The following is a 21584-nucleotide window of genomic DNA, read 5'->3' on the forward strand; positions in this document are numbered from 1 at the left end:
CTTTTAGGTCAGAAAGTTTGCATATCAACTGGCCGTAACATAGAACATCAAACACCCGCAAGGCAAGCAAAAGAGGAAGAAGAGAAAGCCTGCCAAGAAAATGTTAAAAGCCAATGCTGAGGATTCTGACCTCAGACGATGAATATTTTTGTGTTGTCCGTATGGAGCCATTTGGCAACTCAAAGCCACAGGAAATGTGGGTCAAATGTGCCCTATGCAGTCTCTGGGCCCACGAAGCCTGTACTCCTGGGCTACCATCATTTATTTGTCACCACTGTGACTCTGATTAAGGATACACAGACACACACACATTGACATTGGTTTTTGTTAGACCTACATTTTTGTATTGTTCATTAAGCATACATATTAAGAAAGTTTGTTCTAGTAGAATAATTTACATACATGCACACACACAAACAGAGTATATTTGAGTTATGGTCAGTCACAGAGAGAGAGAGACATTGTTCTTGTATTGTTCTTTTAATTCAGTGAACCTCTTTTTGAAGCATATCACATGGTGTTGCCTCTGTTTTTGCTTCTTTTGTCTAATTGTTACAACTTACCCCAGCAGGTGTTACAACCTACCCCGGTGGTGGGGTAGGTTGTAACAAAGGAACACCATGTATTTGACATGAACTCATGAGGTCTGTGATATTCTTGCAGAGGTTTGAATTAATGCCATTTGTAGTAGACAAATGTGGGTATTTTGTATAAAAGTTTGAAAACTCTAGCTCAAAAATTCTGTGAGTTAAAGGTGCTGGAGCAAAAAGTGTTACAACCATACCCGGTCTCCCTACATTTATTTAACTATACAAACATCACTTTTCAATATTAGTCATAAATATTAAGTTCATAATAAATGCTAAATTAATAAATAGCTAAGCTTAACATCTAAATTCATTTTCCAACAAAGAACAATCAGTTCATTCATAAAATTAATCAATCAATTCTGCTTCAGTTCAGGCGTGTTGTAGTTGATGGTGTTAATGCAGGTAAGCTGGAAGTCCGACAGGAGATCGTGAGTAGCTTGCAGTCCGATCTCATCAACAATAAAGCTGGAGTCTTACCGGCTGTCTCTCTGCTCGTCTACAAATTCATCCAGATCTGCAACTCGACCAGGATCTTTGGTTGAAAGAGTCCACAAACTCCAGACTTCTTTGTCTGGCTTTCTTTCCACGTTGTCCGTCCCTCATTTAAGTCCGTGTGGAACACAGCGAGCGCATTTTTTGTTTTCAATTTGACTTCACAGTCGGATTTAAAGAAAGAACAGATCCTAACGGCAGGGTTGCTCAATACATCGATCGCGATCTACCGGTCGATCGCAATCCACGGTCGATCGCAATCCACCGGTCGATCGCGATCCACCAGTCGATCGCGATCGATGTATTGAGCAACCCTGCCGTAGAGGATCTGGTTCTTTCTTTAAATCCGACTGTGAAGTCAAATTGAAAAACAAAAATGCGCTCGCTGTGTTCCACACGGACTTAAATCCGTGTGGAATTAAGTGGATCGCGATCGGTCGATCGCGATCCACCGGTTGATCACGAACAGGTTTTGAGTCGATATCGGCAGCAGGTGACAAACTGAAGGCCTCCAGGACGCTGAGAGCAGCACTTCCTCCTCTGACAGGCTTATCAAAAATATTCACTAAGATCCAAAACGTTTGTAGCTTCATTAAATAATAATAAAGCCTGGAAACCTGATATCGTAACGGACTTTGCTCGGCTTGCGGGGGCGCAGGCAGTTGCCACGGCAACGGGTTGTGCTTAACCATAAAGAGAGAAAGAGAGTAAAAAGGTGCGAATGGTTCTGAGTTGATCACCTGTTTGGGTTATTTGACCTTTGTTTACCTTTGCTGTGGTTCATCACAGCCGCTGGAGTTTCTGAACGTTCACTAAACGACAAACTTGGACTAATGACCTCGTTCGTTTGCAGTAAACGTCACAACCAACATCAAATAGGACACATATATTTGATTAAGTTTTAACAAACAAATGGCTTCTACCACAATAATTGTGTCAAATTACATTAAATAATTCAGAAATTTGCCTTTACCTCTGCAGAGCTCTTTGGTTCCTCCTATCAGTCTGCAGTTTCACATTGTGACGTCATCAAACTAAATTTTATATATACCATAACACCTGCTGGCCTCAGGTTTGCAACCAGCTTCTGACTGAGAAACCAGTAACCTGCTCCCAGTGTCAGAATCTCACTGAGGAAAACTGCATTAGGTTTTCTATCACTTTATCATTTCTGATATATCTGATGTATATTTGCATAGAAAATTAGTCAATAGGGTTTAATTTATCATTTGTATGTCTTCATGTCATGAGGTAGATCTCAGCCGGCTGGTGAGAGAAAAAGTAGATCTTGGTCTCAAAAAGTTTGAGCACCCTGCTCAACGGCGAGTGGAGAATGTGGAGGTTTATTCTAAACAGAGGAATCATGTGCATAAATTTGCACATTTACAGAATGGAGATGATTTCTATTTAGAAAGACGCTTTCACACGACTGAAACCACTGCAGGTACATCTTCATGTGACAAAAACCAAGGAATTTATGATTCACCTTTTCACATCTTTTTATTTTTAGATATTTTTGTGTGTGTGTTATTGCCTGAGGACAGATGTTATTCAGTTTCGTTTGCGTTTAAACAAAGATTAAAATCAGGAACTGACACGGTAACATGCCGCTCTCCATCTTCAACCAGGCAGCATCAGGTGAAAGACATTTCTATCTTTTTTAAATCTTCACAACATTTTTATTTTATGTGTTGCTGATCAAGTTAAATGTTTGTATTTTTACTGAGATCCAGTTTAAATGAAATTCATCCTGTAAAAACATGAAATCCTGCAAAATGCAGCAAGATTTGGTTCGTAACTTAACATCAAACTTCTTGGATGAAACTAAAACAAAATGTAACAAATACATGAGGGAAAAACTTTTCAACAACATTTTCTTTAAAGTGTGACTAAAACATTATAAACTGATGAAAACAGCAGATAGAAATAAACTCTGAGCAAAAACAGAAAATGCAGTGAAAGTTTTTATCAGTTCCATCAGACGGATCCCACAGATCGGTCAGAAACACACAGAACTTCATGTCAGATTTTATCTGCTGCTGAAAACATGAACCAACAAAATGTCAGAAAACAGAAACTTTATTTATTTTACCAGAAAGTTTTACATTCTAAGATATCAACCAAATTCACATGAAGCTAAAAGCTCCTTTTAATCTGTTGAATGTGGGTTAGGACATTGATGGCTGCACAGTGGTGCAGTTGGTAGCTCTGTCGCCTTGCAGCAAGAAGGTTTTGGGTTTGATTCCCGGCCCGGGTCCTTCTGCACAGAGTCTGCATGTTCTCCCTGTGCTTGGTGGGTTCTTCCTCCCACTGTCCAAAACAAGACTGTCAGTTAATTGGTCTCTCTAAGTTAAGGTGTGTGTGTGTGGGTGTGTGTGTGTGTGTGTGTGTGTGTGTGTGTGTGTGTCTCTGTGCTCAGACTAGTGACCTGTCCAGGTGACCCCGCCTCTCGCCCAGAACGTAGCTGCAGAGGCACCAGCACTCCTGACCCACCAGGGACAAGGTGTTAGAAAATGGATGGATGGACGTTGATCCATTATCAGCAGAACCAGCGTCCTTAGAGGCGGTCCAAACTCCTCTGATCAGAATCTGTAAAACTTTGAGGTTTCAGGAGGAAGTCAGAGCTGCAGCTGCAGGTTGTTCAAATTTATCTTTAACAAGAGAAAACATGCAAAGATAGAGCTGCTTACCGACTATAGAAAGGTGTAAAAGCTGTAATAATAAATAAATATTTATCCACCACATATTCAGAAACGTCTCAATAATCTTTAACTCACCACTTTGTTTGCCAGCTGCCAATAAACAGCAGAGAAGAGGAATCAGACGTGGAAAAGTGGAGAAACAAACAAAGCCTCCATGTTTTTGTCTGGAGGAAAAGTGGCTGAGATGTGATATTTTTCTGGCTTGCTAACATTTAGCACATAACACAATTTGTCTGTTAAAGTGTCATTGTGTGGATCAGGATCAGGCGCTGCTCATTATTACATCTAGAGATGTTTTAACATGTTAGTTTCAGGAAATGTCAAACTCTCTGAGTCACTTTCAGCTTGTTTTGAAGTGCAGGTTATAAATTACACACCAGTTTTTAAATGACATAAATAGATAAAGTTGCAGTTATTCTAAAATAATTATAAAATCAGTTTAGGATTAGGATTAGGATTAGGGTTAGGATTAGGGTTAGGATTAGGATTAGGGTTAGGGTTAGGATTACTGTTCAAATCAGAGAAATAATACAATCTGACTATTCTGAGAAACAGAATGAGCTAAAAAACTCAACATGTGATCTCTGTGCTTTTGAAAGTTTCACATTTTCCTCTGATAACTATGAGCTGCATTTTGTTTATTCAGGAACTTTGCTTTGTGTTCCTGGTTTCTGGTACGGCCGTAAATGTGACGCACAAGCCTCCAGTGCTAACAGCGATGGAGGACAGCGGCTCTTCTCTCGGTCCACTGGGTTCATGTCTGCTCCTGAAATGATCTGATTGGTGGTTGGAAAAACTCTCATTGTGTTCAAGTTGTGCTAAAAGGAGTTAGCCAATCATCTCAATGCTAAAACTGTAGCTAATGCTAATGTTAGCATCCACAGTCCACATTTCTAAAAAAGTTCCTGAAATCTGGAAAGATGAATGGATGGAATAAAACTTGATCTGATCTGTTGGTTAAAAACCTGAAAAACAAATTAAAAATAAATATTTTATTTTTGAGTTCTAATGTTTATTCAGGATTTAGCAGGAAAAAGGATTTTTGAATGGGAAATGTTGTCAATATCTGGTTTTCAATTAAAATATGATAAACTAATTACAGACCCTGCAGGAAACTGAACAATGTTTCCTAGTTTTCAAATATATTTTATGGTAAATTTGTGGGATTAGCAGATTAATGTTCCTGAGTCTTATTTATGAGTAATAGAGAAAAATATTAACTCTTCATTTGTTTTAATTTAGAGTTAATAGATAAAATCAGAGTGATTATTTATCAATATATCAGTGGATTAAGTCAGTGCAGAAGGAAATAATGCAGATTATTCATTAATATTTACTGAATTAATCTGACAGTTGAAAACTCATCATCATCTCTAATTAATCTAAATCTATGTTTCCTCCTCCAGAGTTTTATCATGAAAGCTGATCAGAACATTAGCAGAACAAACTTCCTCCTTCCAACCAGAAGAAACTCTGAGATAAATGAAGCTGCATGTCATCAGAGTTAATCTGGATTACAGACATTTTCTAAGAATTATTAACATTTTAATCAGACTGAGCTGCAGGATCTATATAGTTCAGTGTTTCAACAATAATTTGCTTCTTCATAGTTTTGCAGCAATGGTGAAAATTAGGAGTAAAATGATCAGAACCAGGAGATTCTTGTTTTTAATATTTTTACCGTTTGTGTGGGCTGGTATTATAATGGGTAAGTAAAACATTTATTACTTCCTTTATTTTATTATCATTCAGATTTGAACAGATTATTGCTTTCAAAGTGAGGATGAAACAGGAAATGCAGTGAAAATATTAATAATAAATATTGAAACATGATTCAAAGTTAGAGCAGTAACTCTGTTATTTCTGGTCTCATATTTTTCTGATCATTTACTCAACAACATGTCTCCCTCTGACTAATAATCTCACAATTCAGATTTTGATGTTTGTGAGAAAATTTAGAAAATGAAAACACAGAAAACATTTGAATGTTTTTTCTTTGCCGTATTGAATAAATGTTATTTTTTTATTTCACAGATGAATCCAGAATTACTAACAGGAGTTTCAGGTTAAAACTAATATTTTATTTCTGCAAACAGGTTTTTTCTATCTCACAGTAATATTTATATTTTATAGCAGAGCAGCAATAGTCCAAACCTGAAGCTGATAAATGAAGGAAGGAGCTAAAGATTAGGGTGATGGCAGATGTTATGTCCCTCAGGCACATTATAATTATTGTTATTTTTTCTGGATTGTTTTGTATTGACTTTAGTTGAATGACTTTCTGTTTAATAAACTTTGGAGTTTGGATAATTCCTCTTTTGTAATCTGGTCTTGTTAATCGGTGGCTGTTGGTCAGCCTGTGAATAGGTTGGACCAGGAAAAGTCCAGCACCACCAAACAGCCCCGTTCTGATGGATGCCACGTCTCCAGCCTGACATGCGCTTGTTTTTATCAGCTCTTTGTTTTTTTGCTGTTTTTTGTCCGTTGTGATTTTGGCCTGGTGGGACCGATTGTCCTGTTTTCAATACTTTTCTTTGCAGTGGATCCTTATTCCGGGTGCAGCAGGGCTTCCACGGCCTGCATCGGGTCGGCCCCTGCTGGACCGTTTGGTTCTTTTTGGTCGGCTCACCGGGTCCAACTTTCTGTTCATACTTTGGGATTTTCTTTGAGGAACTGAGGATTTAATTCTCTCTGTTCCTCCACAGAAAACCAAAAGAAGCTGAAACAAAAGAATCAGTCAAGAGAGTTTTGACATAAAATGATGTTTTTAATCCTCATTTTGCCTTAAATATGTTAAATATTTCTCATATATGTTGAGCCCTTTGTGGCCGTAACAGCAAAGAGCCTCCGAGGTTTGGATTTTATTAAAGATAAATAATCAATAGCAGCAAACAGAAAGCTGATCAATGATAAGAGATTTATTGATGGAATGTCAAGAAATATGTTTTCATTAATCATTGGAAATGTTATAAAGTATTTTAACATGTTATTATTAAGCAGGAACATAAATAAACCAGGAATATTTTTAATGATTCTCCTGCTGCATCAGAGCGATTCCTCCCATGTTTCCTATCAGAACCAGAAACTTTTGGTTCAGTGAACATCATCTGGATCATGGAGACTATTTGCTGAGATCTTGTTTCCAGGCAGATTTTCTATGATCCTTCAGAGGGATCTGGGTTTCCTCCTCAACACCTTTACACTCAACTTTCTTCTGCTTTTAATGTTGCAGAGTCTGAAACCAGCATGTCCTGTGTTATCAACCAGGACTGTATTTTACCATGTCGGTTTGAGAAAAGGATCAACTACATGGAATGGTATCTATATCAAACATCATCTATGATTGTCTCCTATGACCATCGTGGCTCCAGTTACTCTGAGAGCTTCAGATCCAGAGCGTCTCTGTTTGAGGATCAGATCTCCAGAGGAAACGGCGACCTGCTGCTGAGAGGAGTGAAGGTTGATGATGAGGGACGATATTTGTGCGTTGAAGAAATAAATGACATCTATTATAGACATTATGTTGACTTTACCATAGAAGGTAAAACACTTTAACCTGAAAACATTTTATTGATTCATATTTTGAGTTTTTATATTTTGGTTCCAGGACATTTATCTGCTTAATAGTTCTTTATTTTCTCATGTTTCTGCTGCAGCTCCAGGTTCTGACATCAGAATCCATCAGTATGGAAACAGAACCACCTGCAGCTCAGAGGGAATCTACCCTCAACCTGAACTCACCTGGTCCCCTGAGCCTCCATCCAACACGGCTCTGCAGAACAGAACCACAGTCCATCAGACTGAGGAGAAGCTTTATGACATCAGAAGCTCTCTGACGGGTCCAGACGGTTCTGATTGGATATATAGCTGCACCATCAGAACCAGCAGGAACTGGTGGAAAACAAGTTTAACCAGAGCAGGTCAGCAGATGGGCAGAAAGTTCTGATATCATTTAATAAACAGTTTTTTGTTTACATTTAATTTGACTTACTGTAATGTTTACAGTATTACTGTAAACATTACAGTATTACTGTAAACATTACAGTATTACTGTAAGCACTACAGTATTACTGTAAGCATTACAGTAATACTGTAAACATTACAGTATTACTGTAATGTTTACAGTAATACTGTAAGCATTAGTATTACTGTAAGCATTACAGTATTACTGTAAACATTACAGTATTACTGTAAGCACTACAGTATTACTGTAAACATTACAGTATTACTGTAAGCATTACAGTAATACTGTAACCATTACAGTTTTACTGTAAACATTACAGTATTACTGTAAGCATTACAGTATTACTGTAAACATTACAGTATTACTGTAAGCATTACAGTAATACTGTAAACATTACAGTAATACTGTAAGCATTACAGTATTACTGTAAACATTACAGTATTACTGTAAGCACTACAGTATTACTGTAAGCATTACAGTAATACTGTAAACATTACAGTATTACTGTAAACATTACAGTATTACTGTAAGCACTACAGTATTACTGTAAACATTACAGTATTACTGTAAGCATTACAGTATTACTGTAAGCACTACAGTATTACTGTAAGCATTACAGTAATACTGTAAACATTACAGTATTACTGTAAGCACTACAGTATTACTGTAAGCATTACAGTAATACTGTAAACATTACAGTATTACTGTAAGCACTACAGTATTACTGTAAACATTACAGTATAACTGTAATATTTACAGTATTACTGTAAGCACTACAGTAATACTGTAAGCATTACAGTAATACTGTAAACATTACAGTATTACTGTAATCATTACAGTATTACTGTAAGCATTACAGTATTACTGTAAGCATTACAGTAATACTGTAAGCACTACAGTATTACTGTAAACATTACAGTATTACTGTAATCATTACAGTATTACTGTAATGCTTACAGTAATACTGTAATGTTTACAGTATTACTGTAAACATTACAGTTTTACTGTAAACATTACAGTATTACTGTAAGCATTACAGTATTACTGTAAACATTACAGTATTACTGTAGCACTACAGTATTACTGTAAGCACTACAGTATTACTGTAATCATTACAGTATTACTGTAAGCACTACAGTATTACTGTAAGCATTACAGTAATACTGTAAACATTACAGTATTACTGTAAACATTACAGTATTACTGTAAGCACTACAGTATTACTGTGATGCAGATTAGAAAATGAAACATCCAGAGGTTTCTGGATCCAGCTGTGTGTGATCCACTGGTTCCAGCTCCACGTCCCTCGGATCGGATGCGTGTTTCTCTCCCTGCTTTGCGTTCTGCCAGACCTGCTGCTCTGTAAGCTGCTGCTGCGTCTCTCATTCTACCCGGCCTCTCGCTCAGCTGCTCCTTTTATTGCCCCATTTCTGGGTTGCCCCCATTGCAGCTGAGGGGCAACAGCTGTGTGAAGTGAAGTGGACGTCTCCAGAGACAGCAGCCGCAAAAGGAATCAGCACACATGCAACTCAACATAAACCCAAAATAAATATATCAGCAAATGTAGAAACCAGGACAATAACTGAAAATGGCCACATTGCTACACAATGCCTCCATGTTTCCTATCAAAACCAGAACTTTTGGTTCAGTGAACATCATCTGGATCATGGAGACTATTTGCTGAGATCTTGTTTCCAGCAGGTTTTCTATGATCCTTCAGAGGGATCTGGGATTTCCTCCTCAACACCTTTACACTCAACTTTCTTCTGCTTTTATTGTTGCAGAGTCTGGAACCAGCATGTCCTGTGTTATCAACCAGGACTGTATTTTACCATGTCGGTTCAGGAATCGGGTTGCCAACATGACATGGGAGCGTGAAATACCAAAATCAGGGATTGTAAGTTATGACCAGGGTAACATCAGAACCTCTGAGAGCTTCAGATCCAGAGCGTCTCTGTTTGAGGATCAGATCTCCAGAGGAAACGGCGACCTGCTGCTGAGAGGAGTGAAGGTTGATGATGAGGGACGATATGAGTGTCATGTTTTTACAACTGGCATCTATTATAGACGTTCTGTTGTCCTTGAGATAGAAGGTAGGACATCTTCATTTGAAAACCTTTCATTCAAAGAAGATTTGGATAGTTTGTATTTTGTTGTTGTGGGATGTTTCTGATGTGAAATGTTCATTTTTTATTCTCTTATTTTCAGCTCCAGTCTCTTCAATCAGAATCTATCAGGAAGGAAACAGAATCACCTGCAGCTCAGAGGGAATCTACCCTCAACCTGAACTCACCTGGTCCACTAAGCCTCCATCCAACATGACTCTGCAGAACAGAACCACAGTCCATCAGACTGAGGAGAAGCTTTATGACATCAGCAGCTCTCTGATGGTTACAGATGAAGATCCATATCTGATGTACATATGCGGCATCGGAACCAGGGAGAACCGGAGGAGAGCAATTCTAAATTTTCCAGGTCAGCAGATATACAGAAAGTTCTGATATCATTTAATAAGCTGGTTTTTTAGTTTCTTCCTTACATTTGATGTGACTTTTTCTTGAAACCTCATGAAACATCCAGAGGTTTCATGAGGTTTGATTCACATTCAGAGGGATTTTATTTAATGCCTTTCTAAACCCCATTTTACCGTCAGCAGGACAAAATGAGAGGAAGCCTAATTTAAAATGCATCCACCTGTAAATGAAAAGTATTGTTCCAACATTATAACTGATGGTAAACAGTGAAACGTATTGTGAGGAAAAACACTTTGACATTCTGGACAATGATCTGGTCACTTTAAGGCTGACTTTGTGGAAACGTTTGTCAAGAATAATGGAAAAGATCAAAGCAGGTTTATAAGTTTTATTCCTATGAAGATGCAGAAATAAAGAAAGAAAATGCTACATGCTAGCTGTGCTATTATTATTATTATTATTATTATTATTATTATTATTATTATTATTATTATTATATTATTATTATTATTATATATTATTATTATTATTATTATTATTATAGTTAAACTAGGAATAAAATGGAAACAATCTCCAGGTTGAGCATCAGAAACCAGATGCTTAAAGTTTATAATTATTAACATTTATTCATAAAAATGTTGGCAGCTGATGGGAACCAGCGGAGCCACCAGGGGGCGCTTCCAGCCTCACACAAATAAACGCTACAGAAACGAATCAGTAAAGCAACATGCAGCACAAATTAAAATGATTTAAATAAATCAAAACGGAAAACATATTAGTAAAATATAAAGTCAATCAAAAGTTGTTTCACTGCAGACTCTGAGGCAAATGAAGCTCTAGAATAATAATTATTCTGATTATAGATCAGTTATAGATATTAGGAATGAATTGAATGAACAAAACTCAGGTTCAGGATTTACATTTAGTTCAGAGTTTAAACTGTTAAGCAATAATTTGTTTCTTCATGATTTGCAGAAAAAGATATAAAAGTTTGAATCTCATCACTAAAGATAAATAATCAAAATACCAGCAAACAAAAAGCTGCTCAAAGGTTCTGCATCAGAGCGATTCCTCCATGTTTCCTATCAGAACCAGAACTTTTGGTTCAGTGAACATCATCTGGATCATGGAGACTATTTGCTGAGATCTTGTTTCCAGGCAGGTTTTCTATGATCCTGCAGAGGGATCTGGGTTTCCTCTCAACACCTTTACACTCAACTTTCTCTGCTTTTATTTATTTATTGCAGGGATTGGAACCAGCATGTCCTGTGTTATCAACCAGGACTGTATTTTACCATGTCGGTTTGAGAACGAGGACCACCAAGAGGAATGGTCTCTATATGAAACATTATCTCTGATTGTTCTCCTATGACATCATGGCTCCAGTTACTCTGAGAGCTTACAGATCCAGAGCGTCTTGTTTGAGGATCAGATCTCCAGAGGAAACGGCGACCTGCTGCTGAGAGGAGTGAAGGTTAATGATGAGGGAGGATATGTGTGCACTGCAGTGATTAATGGCTTCTATCATAAACGTTTTGTTTCCTTGCAGTAGAAGGTAGGTCACTTTATTTAAAATAAAAACTTTATAGAAATAAGATTATAAAAGTTACATTTATATTTTGTTTTCTGACAAATTGTTCATTTATTCATGTTTCTGCTGCAGCTCCAGTTTCTGACATCAGAATCCATCAGGATGGAAACAGAAACCACCTGCAGCTCAGAGGGGATCTACCCTCAACCTGAACTCACCTGGTCCACTGAGCCTCCATCCAACACGGCTCTGCAGAACAGAACACAGTCCATCAGACTGAGGAGAAGCTTGATGACATCAGCAGCTCTCTGACGGGTCCGGACGGTTCTGATCGGATCTACAGCTGCACCATCAGAACCAGGAGCACCAGAGGAGAGCAACTTTTAGCTGAACCAGGTCGCAGATGAAAGAAAGTTCTGATATTTAAAATCTTTCTGTTTTTGTTTCTTTTTACATTTAATTTGACTTTTACTTGAATCTTCATAATGAAAATGCAAATAACTAATTTTCTCTAAAAAGCTTCTTTATGCCATGATAGTTTCCATAGAGTGAAGCTTTACATCAAGTGCATCACAAACTGAAAGTCTGCAAAATGCAGCTGATTGATTTATTTTATTAAATCACTTTTTAAACACATTAAAAACATTTCAATATAATTTAAAGACAGAATCAAACCTTCTTAATAAAATGCAGCTGATTTATATCATAATTGTATTAATATTTCCAGTCCTTTTGCTTTGCAGAAACTTTTATTTCTGAGTTTCCTGCAGAATATTTGATGTTAAAGAATTATTCTTTCTTTGTTCATTAGCTGATTTATTTCATCAACATTTCCAAATTCTTATTAAAATACAACATCTAACAGGCCGAGTATATTTAGAAGCTGAACTCTAAATATCGTCTTTTATTCCATATATTGATATATTTCAAATCTTCCTTCTCATCCTTGTGTTTAGTCTTATTGATCACTGCAGCAGTGACTAAATATCAATCAGGAAATTGATCGTGTTGCATCAACCTTCCAGACGTCTCAGGTTCTGGTTCTGGTTCTGGTTCTGGTTCTGGTTCTGCATCCGAACCAGGAAAAGCAGCATTCAGCTTCTATGCTCCACAAATCTGGAAGAAACTTCCAGAAAAGTGTAAAAGAGCCAAAAACACGGAGTTCCTTTAAATCAACCAGTCAAAGTTTATTTGTATAGCAGCTTCAGCAACAAGGCTTTTCAAAGTGCTTCACATCATAAAGACCCAAAAGAAACACAATGAGAAACATCTTCAGTCGTTACACATCAGATTGTTCATTAATATTTAAAGCAATAACTGGAACATTGATCAGTATATTTCACTATCATTGATGATTGTGATGCCTTCTGACTAAATGTTATTGCTTATTTCATCACTGGTTACTGTTTCATAATGTGAAGCAGTTTGAACTGCTTGTTGCTGAAACTGAACTCAGAAACTTTGCTTTCTCAGGTGCTGAGGTTCCAATCAGCTGCACTTCCTTCAACATTTCTGCGTCCAGTTTGGTCTGGAGGTTCAACCAGCGTCAGATCATCCTGACCAAGACTGACAGAAACATCTACAACATCTCAGAGGAGTGGAGGAAACATGTGAGGGATGTTTCAGCGTCCGGCAGCCTCACCTTACAGAATGTGACCTCAGATCAGGAGGGAGTTTACAGCTGTGAGCTCAGTGATGATGAGACGATGATAACTCAGCTCTATCTGAGGAGGACTGGAGGTAACAGGATTCAGGATTTCAGCTTCATTAGATGCTCACAATCTGACATTGTAAACTATAAATGAGTCTTTAAGCTAAACTCCTGAACTTCTTTGGTTCCAGAGAATCTGGTGGTTCCTGAACTCATCAGACGGTCGGTGGTTTGTGTTGTGATTGCAGCAGCAGCAGCTGGATTCATAATGTTCTACAAGAAGAAGATGGAGGAAAGTGAAGCTCTGCAGCTTTAAAGCTTTCATTCACATTCAGAGAGTGGTTTTGTTTTAATGCCATTCTCCCATTTTACCCTCAAGATGATTGATGAGCTGTGATGGTTTCACTAAATGATCAGCTTCATGTTCTTGAGATGATTCTCATATTTGGAGATATTTCTGTTTTTATTTTTAGGATGATTTCATCTTCTGCCCAGCAGGGGGCGCAGCTAAACATATTCTTTATATTCTTCCAGCTAAACTTTCTCAGATCTTTATCAATAAAATGTTTATTTCTATAGAAAATTAGTTTTTTATTACATCTATTGATGATTTATGAGCTTTTATGATTTACAAGCTTTATGTAGTTTTACATTATTAGTTCTCTATATTTAGTTTTTCCTCACATTTGTACATATTTCTGTTTAATCTAAATGTGAAGATTTTACTCTGGTTGCATCTTCTGCCCAGCAGGGGGCGCAGCTAAACATGTTCTTTATATTCTGCCAGTTTCTCAGAAATTAACCAATAAAATGTTTATTTCTATAGAAAATGAATTGTATTACATAAATAGATGATTTGTGAGCTTTGATGTAGTTTAGCAAAATGATTATTTCTTCGTGTTCTTTTGTTGTTTCTCATATTTGTTAATTTATGTTCATGTCTTTTAATTATTTGTCACATTTGCATATATTTCAGATTTTTTCCTAAGATTTTACTGTGTGTGTAACATCTGCCCAGCAGGGGGCGCAGCTAAACATATCATTTATATCCTTCCAGCTAAACTTTCTCAGATCTTTATTAATGCATGATGTTCATTTCTGTTGAAAGATTTCTACATAATCATTTGTTATTGTATAAATACTTTGTTTTTTAAATAAAGAAACATTAATTTTAAATGCCTCCTTTATTTTTCCAACAGCGTAACATTGATCACCAAAATACATGAGGATGATTTGTGTTTCTGTTTAGAATGAAGTGATAAAACTTGTTACATTTGGGAATATTTTGCTACAGATATTTACATGTCAGGAGGATTCATCAGATGAATAAATGAGGTTAAAGGCAACAGCAAAAACAGAAGATAAACATTTTTATTCAAGTCATGTAGCAACAACAGATTAGATCAGAAACATTAAACTGCAGAAAACACAACATCATGACTTAAAGTGCTGCAAACATTCAGGTTATACATGTAAACATTAAAACACTAATGGCCTCATCAGTCAGTTTGTCTTCATTAGATTTTACATTAAGGGATTATTTATCTTCACTGAGCTGCAGTAAACTCAGCTGTTGGGATTTAATGGTTTCACTTTAATCCACTGAAAATAAGATGGTGACATTTATTTTGATCAGTTTCCTTCATCACTGCATTTTAAGGGAGTCATAATGTTGCAATTATTGGCTTCATCCTTACATATTAGACTCTATTCAACTGTACATTTATGTACAAACATATTTAAAGTTAAATAAAATAAATATTTGCAGTCATTGGGAGTGAAATGTTGAAATTAGTTTTGAAATGTTTCCAGTTCAATCACACTTTAACCTCCAAAAACCCCAAAAATGATTTAATGGAACAAAGTTAAAATATGTGGACAAGATGTTTAACTAAAGAAGAATAAATAAAATGTAAGAAGGAAAAATTCAGTCAGTGATTTTTCTCTTTTGGGGGATTTCATACTGAATGATGCACCAGCTGAACATCTTTTATATCTATGAAAGATTGACTGGTGACAAATACTATTTAATTGACCGTATATTTAAACAAATTACACAAATGTCATTTGTTTGTTGTTGAGACGCAGTAAAACAATAAAATGGTTAAACATCTTTTAAAATAAAAGATGTTTTTTTATCTTTGGAGAGACTAAATATTTAAGATGATGTCCTAATTTTTCACATGAATGTATTTATAGGTAAAGATTATTTTTAATAAAACAGATTCTAATTATAAATCTGTTTCTCTATCAGACTGATGAGGCCAACAGTGACTGTCTGAAATAAAATAAACATAAATAAAAATAACCAAATCAAGCTGATAGTTTGGCCTTTATGAGAAAAATCCTTCTGGTTTTGAATTACAGCAGCGCTGAAATGTGTTTGGAGGAAACCATCAGTACATCAGGCTCCCGTCCTGCTCCGCATCAGTACAATAATTTTCCAGTAGAAACACAGCAGAAACATCACTATCACAAAAATGATTCCAATCACCAACCAAATTATCCAGGATGATTTATCTGAAAGGAAAAAACTCATGAGAATGAAACTCTGCCTGGATATATTTTAGTTTCCTCATATTTGTGTATTTTTGATGTTTCCTCTTACCGTCTCTCTTCACAGTGATCTGGGTTACCGTGGTGTCATGTCCGTCGCTGGTCTCACAGCTGTACTTTCCCTCCAGATCGGGATCGAGTCCCTGCAGACTGAGGTCTCCAAGCTCTGAAACGTCCCTCACATGTTTCCTCCACCTCTCTGACACGGACCGGTTCCTTCCCGTCTGATTCAGAACCATCTGATGGTCGAATCTCCAAACTACAGACTGAACCGTTCAGGCCCAAGCAGGGAAGCGTCGTTTCATCTGTCGTCACCGTAACTGATGCTGAAAACCACAGATGGGAATTAACTGCTTTTATTCAGTAAGACTCATTTCTTGGCTGAGTTGAACTTGTTCTTGAGTAAAAACATGTTGAAGTTTCTTCTCCCAGCTCAGGGTTTGTTTCCTCTGATGATGAAAAGGGAAACAGAAAAATGATCCCAGATTCTGTGACTCAAACTTCTGGCTTCTCCAGTGAAAAGAAAGAAAAAACCAACATGAAGCAGAGGAAAGTCTCAGTGGAACCAAATACTCACATAGTTTCCTGAACGTTGCTCTCCTCTGGTTGCTCCTGGTTCTGATGGTGCAGCTGTAGATCCAATCAGAACCGTCTGGATCAATCAGAGAGCTGCTGATGTCATAAAGCTTCTCTTCAGTCTGATGGACTGTGGTTCTGTTCTGCAGAGTCGTGTTGGATGGAGGCTCAGTGGACCAGGTGAGTTCAGGTTGAGGGTAGATCCCCTCTGAGCTGCAGGTGGTTCTGTTTCCATCCTGATGGATTCTGATGTCAGAACCTGGAGCTGTGGAAAGATAATCGGAGAAGTTCAGCACATGAACAAACCTCCAAGGTTTTTATTTTATTTATTGATCCGTTGCTCTTACCGTCCACACTCAGTCTTATTATTGAATCTTGATGTCCTTTAATGGTGCTGATGAAGCAGTTGTATCTTCCCTGATCCTGAACTTTGACCTCTCTCAGCAGCAGGGAAGCGTTTCCTCTGGAGATCTGATCCTGAAACAGAGACGTTCTGCCTCTGAAGTTCTGGTTCTGGAGGTCTAGCTGGTCCTGGTTGCTATAATAAGAGTGAACTGTGAGCTCTGAGGATTGCAGCTGAGTCCAGTGGATGACGGGTTCACTGTCGCTCTGGAAGCTGCAGGGGAAGACGCAGCTCTGCTTGACGACACAGGAAACCTCTGCATCTGTCAGTAGACCTGCACAGAAACAGATCCAGGGTCAGAGCAGAGAAATTAATCCATGCAAGTTGGTGTAATGATCAGCATGAGTTGAGCAACAATGCAGTGGACATTTAATTAACTGTAATTAAATATTATACTTTCCTGCGGTTCAAAAACGGTCGTAGTTTTATTTCTGTGCTCACATGTTGCTGTTCAACCGGCCGGTTTGATGCTCTGTCCTCACAGTAACGTGTTCAAACCCATCCTCCCCCATTTTGTTTCCAAGTTCATTTGAAGGCAAAATGTCCCAAATTTCAGCTCCATGACTTTTTATGATGTGTTAAACTAAATGTGACGTGTTCTTAACTGCAGTGGAGGCTTTTATTTTCACACATTTAGCAGAAATGAACAGCTGAATATCAAAAGCCTCAGAAACTCCTACACAGAACAAAGTTATATTCAGGAATGTTCATTATTCATCATTTATTGTTATTTATTATTTGTTTCATCAGATCTGTTGTGACAGATTCCCTCTATAAACCATTTACTAGTTTGTAGAGGAAGTGTTAATGCACCTTTAATTATCCTCATTACAAGTGGAAAGCTGAGCTTATGAAAGTGATTCATGATTTCCTGGGTGAAACCTTTGGCTGCCTACAAACATATCAGCTCATGCACTGAACGGTTGTACCAGATCTGATGATCTGCTACAACTGAACTGTTCACAGAAAACTAATGAACTTTGACTTTAAACAGAAGAAAAGACAATTTGGAGAAAAATAATGGCTGCATGCAGATAGCAGTTTAGCTTTGGACCAAATCAGATGGTCTTATTAATGTTGGTCTCATTAACCGGTTCAGAGCGACGCAGAGCTGCTGCTGTAAAATGGCAGGAACTGGCGGTAGAAATCAACATCTCATTTTATTAAAGCCTAATAACACAAAGGTGCTAATATATTAAAAAAAGAAGAAAACACAGAGAAAAGCTACAAAAACTCACCTATTTTCCAGAAACTCATTAAAACCAGGAGAGTTAGAGACTGCATTATTTTTATCATCTTCATTTTACCGGACTGAGCAGCAACACGTGGAACTGAACCGACGGTTTCAAGTGAACAAAGAAGAAAAGAAAAAGAAAAAGTTCCTGCAGATCCTGAAATATTTCTTCAGAGCAGATCAAATCTACAAGCCTGAACACGACTCACAGCATCAAGTTCAAACCTGAAGGAAAACCTGTAGAGAGTCTGAAGTTTTATTTTCCTGGATCTGTCAGGAGTTTCTTTTGTTTGTTTATTCTTACATAATTGTTAAAACTGTCACTATGTTGTGACAGAATGAGACCAGATATCAATTATTTTAGGGCAACCAGACGAGAAGCAACATTTACATTTCAGGTTCATCCAAACAAAACTGAAGGATCTGTTTGGGGTGCAGAGCTACATGCAGTAGATGTGTTTGTTAGAAGCTGAGGGAACAGACAGGGAACCGTTTGGACCTTTCAGGCTCCCGTCCTGCTCCGCATGTTCACACTACATCTCCCCAGAAATAAGACATTTTTCCCTCAGACATGGATTTAGACTCAGCAATAATAAATCCACACAAACATCTGCTCAGTGAAACACAAGGAGAATATTTACACATTATAATGTCATCATTTTATTTCAAAACAACTTCTTTTATTTGTGCAAATTAAATTCATAAACTGATTGAAGAAAAGTAAAATATTTGACATAAATGTTGACAATTACTACTGCACAATGTCTACATCTAGAAAGTTGTTGAGTAAAACAAATAATTTTAGTTTCTTTGCATAAAATAAAGGAACATGAAATAAAAAGTATTTGGTTCATAAAGAAATCATCAACTGTTGTCTGACAGAGACAAAACTGAGATTAATGTTTCATTTTATTCTCTTAAACATAAAATAATCTTTCTATCTCTGATCAATATTAGCATGATTCCAGATTTATAGCTGATCTGCAAGGATTAATTATAAAAAAGTTTCTAAATATGCAACTAAAAAATAATTCCTCTAAAGTAATTAGCGAGTTTAATAAGAACAAATAAAGCACTTTAACATATAATAATGGATTCTTTATGTTCTGGATCGTTGTTGGGTTTTCTGTGGATTTGTGTCATTTTCCTCTTCCTTTAGGCTCCGCCCCCTCGCAGCTGCAGCTCATCTTTAGGCTCCGCCCCCTCTCAGCTGCAGCTCATCTTTAGGCTACGCCCCCTCGCAGCTGCAGCTCATCTTTAGGCTCCGCCCCCTCACAGCTGCAGCTCATCTGAAATGGCTGCAGTTTTTCTATGTAGACTCTCTGGGTGCTGTGAGGTCAGGCTCATCTTTATGTTATCAATTTCTCCTTTCATTTCTTTCTTCATGTTCTCTATTTCTCTAGAAATCCATCAGAGACAGTTTAGTTTTAGAAAAAAGTTATTATTCCAAAATCAAAATAAAACTACAATCTTTTTTCTCATCTTACTTTCTTAATTTAAGTGATAATAAAACATTCAGTTTAAGCATCTAAAGAAAATGTTGAATCTGCTGTTTGAGTTTTTGAGGCTTTACTTACTTTCTCTCTTCTCTAAAATCTCCAAACGATTCTGATTCTCCTTTTTCTGAGTCCTTCTCCTTCTTCTCTTTGTCCTTTTCCTCTTCCTTCTTTTTGTCTTTCTTCTTGTTGCACCTGCAACAATGACACAAGGACAGGAAATTAATGCATGAATTGTTTTCTTATAGAAAACAATATGAAGAAGCATCAACAGAAGTGAATAGTTTTACTTTTTCTTCAGAAAAGCGACCGCCGCTGCTCCTGCTGGTGCAAGCAGACCGAGAATCACCTTCCAGGTTAAACCTGCTGATTCTGCAGAGGAAGAGGAGAAGCACTGAGTGTCTGCATCATTTATAACTCACTTTAATTCATAAAGAACAAAAAAGCTTCCAGCAGTTTGAACTTCACAGCCGTTCTGCAGCAGCTCAGAGAAATGATGTTAGTTTCACTGATCAGGACGAAACGTGATTAATGAATCTGAAATAAAACTTTTATCTTTTGGGTTGTTTCTTGATCTGCATTAATAGAAGATAAAACTGCTTTTTAACTAGTTGCTACATAGATAAATAGTTTCTATTTAGTTATTTTCCACGGTTTCATCACCTTCTTTTTTCAGAGTTTCCATCCTGTTGTTGCTCCTGGTTCTGATGGTGCAGCTGTAGATCCAATCAGAACCGTCTGGACCCGTCAGAGAGCTGCTGATGTCATAAAGCTTCTCCTCAGTCTGATGGACTGTGGTTCTGTTCTGCAGAGCCGTGTTGGATGGAGGCTCAGTGGACCAGGTGAGTTCGGGTTGAGGGTAGATCCCCTCTGAGCTGCAGGTGGTTCTGGTTCCATCCTGATGGATTCTGATGTCAGAAACTGGAGCTGCAAATAGAAGAAAATGCATCAAAAACAGAAACTCCAGAGAAAAGCAGCTGGAAAACATGAAATGTATTTAATAAAGTATTTCTACCGTCTATTTCCAGGTTTATAAATGTTCCAGTGTTTCCTGCGCTGGTGCTGGTGTTGCATTCATATCTCCCCTCATCCTGAATCTTCACCTCCTTCAGCAGCAGCGAAGCGTTTCCTCTGGAGATCTGATCCGGGAACAGCGACGTCCGGCCCTTAAAGTTCTGGTTCTGCTGACCCAGCTGGTCCTGGCCGTCATAGTAGGAGTGAAGCACAGAGTCTCCAGCTGATGACGCGGTGGACCAGTGGATCACCAGATCAGAGTCGAACAGGAAGTGACAGGGCAGCAGGCAGCTCTGTCTGAACACACAGGAAACGTCCAGATCTGCAACAGGAAACAGAAACTTTAGGTCAGAAACTTTTTCAACTTTATTACATTAGTAAGTTATACTTTCATCAAATCATTGAACAAAAATGAACACTGCGGAGCCACAGAGTCCTTCAATCAGTGGTTGCTTTAACTAGGCCACTCCTCTAAAGAAAAAATCCTGAAGTTCAACGTTTTAATATCAACTTGAGGCAAAGAACAAATAAATCAGAGTAAACAGCGAGCGCATCAGAACAGCTTTAAACCTTTTCTCTCCATCGGGCTGAAGGAATCAGATTAAAGCTCAGCTAACAAAACCAACAAAACAACTTCATCTTCTAAAATATTCATTTGACAATTATAAATAAATAACAGTAATTTAGTTCAAAATTTATGCAGAGTTTCCAGGCAGAGACGTTTTAAACTCTGGGTTGTTTCCTCAGTCAGTGTTTAAGTTTCCTGCTGTTTGCTCATAAAAACACAACAAACCGTCTTCATGTTGAACAGGAAGCTGAACATTTCGACTCACCTGCTGCAGAAACACAGAGCAGAGAAACCAGAACCAGGAGGAGAGACGTCTCCGCCATGTCGTCGTTC

The 21584-nt window shown here is 37.6% G+C and overlaps 2 protein-coding genes across 3 annotated transcripts; one reads left to right on the forward strand and one right to left on the reverse strand.

The window, feature by feature from the left end:
- The first annotated feature begins 7123 nt into the window (after positions 1-7123).
- On the forward strand, positions 7124-14482 carry LOC129378905 (CD276 antigen-like). The gene is made up of 6 exons (XM_055059409.1): positions 7124-7325; positions 7441-7704; positions 9533-9841; positions 9957-10223; positions 13227-13493; positions 13596-14482. Exons 1-6 carry the CDS (start codon positions 7124-7126, stop codon positions 13718-13720), a joined length of 1434 nt encoding a protein of 477 aa, XP_054915384.1. The 3' UTR covers positions 13721-14482.
- Positions 14483-14592: 110 nt separating this feature from the next.
- Positions 14593-18319, reverse strand: LOC129378914 (CD276 antigen-like). 2 transcript variants are annotated; one of them, XR_008608110.1, is made up of 5 exons: positions 18178-18319; positions 16884-17213; positions 16538-16801; positions 16013-16286; positions 14593-15924 (listed from the first exon to the last, which is right to left on the reverse strand). XR_008608110.1 is itself a non-coding variant. In XM_055059419.1 (4 exons), the coding sequence occupies exons 1-4, from the start codon at positions 18239-18241 to the stop codon at positions 16066-16068; spliced, it is 879 nt and encodes a 292-aa protein (XP_054915394.1). In that variant the 5' UTR covers positions 18242-18319; the 3' UTR covers positions 15965-16065. The 2 variants fall into 2 exon arrangements, 1 of the variants encoding a protein (XP_054915394.1); XM_055059419.1 differs by lacking the exon at positions 14593-15924 and having other exon boundaries at positions 15965-16286.
- Between the last annotated feature and the right edge of the window lie 3265 nt (positions 18320-21584).

The sequence above is a fragment of the Poeciliopsis prolifica genome, unplaced genomic scaffold (genome assembly GCF_027474105.1).
Source record: "Poeciliopsis prolifica strain line A6 unplaced genomic scaffold, Auburn_PproV2 SCAFFOLD054, whole genome shotgun sequence".
NCBI lineage: Eukaryota > Metazoa > Chordata > Actinopteri > Cyprinodontiformes > Poeciliidae > Poeciliopsis > Poeciliopsis prolifica.

Excerpts from the sequence above, each read along its gene's own strand:
- LOC129378905 (XM_055059409.1), top strand. The coding sequence starts at position 7,124 with ATGATTGTCTCCTATGACCATCGTGGCTCCAGTTACTCTGAGAGCTTC. Across the intron at positions 9,842-9,956 it reads TGTTGTCCTTGAGATAGAAG|CTCCAGTCTCTTCAATCAGA; the intron begins GTAGGACATCTT and ends TCTTATTTTCAG. Across the intron at positions 13,494-13,595 it reads CTATCTGAGGAGGACTGGAG|AGAATCTGGTGGTTCCTGAA; the intron begins GTAACAGGATTC and ends CTTTGGTTCCAG.
- LOC129378914 (XM_055059419.1), bottom strand. The coding sequence starts at position 18,241 with ATGAAGATGATAAAAATAATGCAGTCTCTAACTCTCCTGGTTTTAATG. Across the intron at positions 16,802-16,883 it reads AATAAGACTGAGTGTGGACG|CTCCAGGTTCTGACATCAGA; the intron begins GTAAGAGCAACG and ends ATCTTTCCACAG. Across the intron at positions 16,287-16,537 it reads AGCAACGTTCAGGAAACTAT|CATCAGTTACGGTGACGACA; the intron begins GTGAGTATTTGG and ends TGTGGTTTTCAG.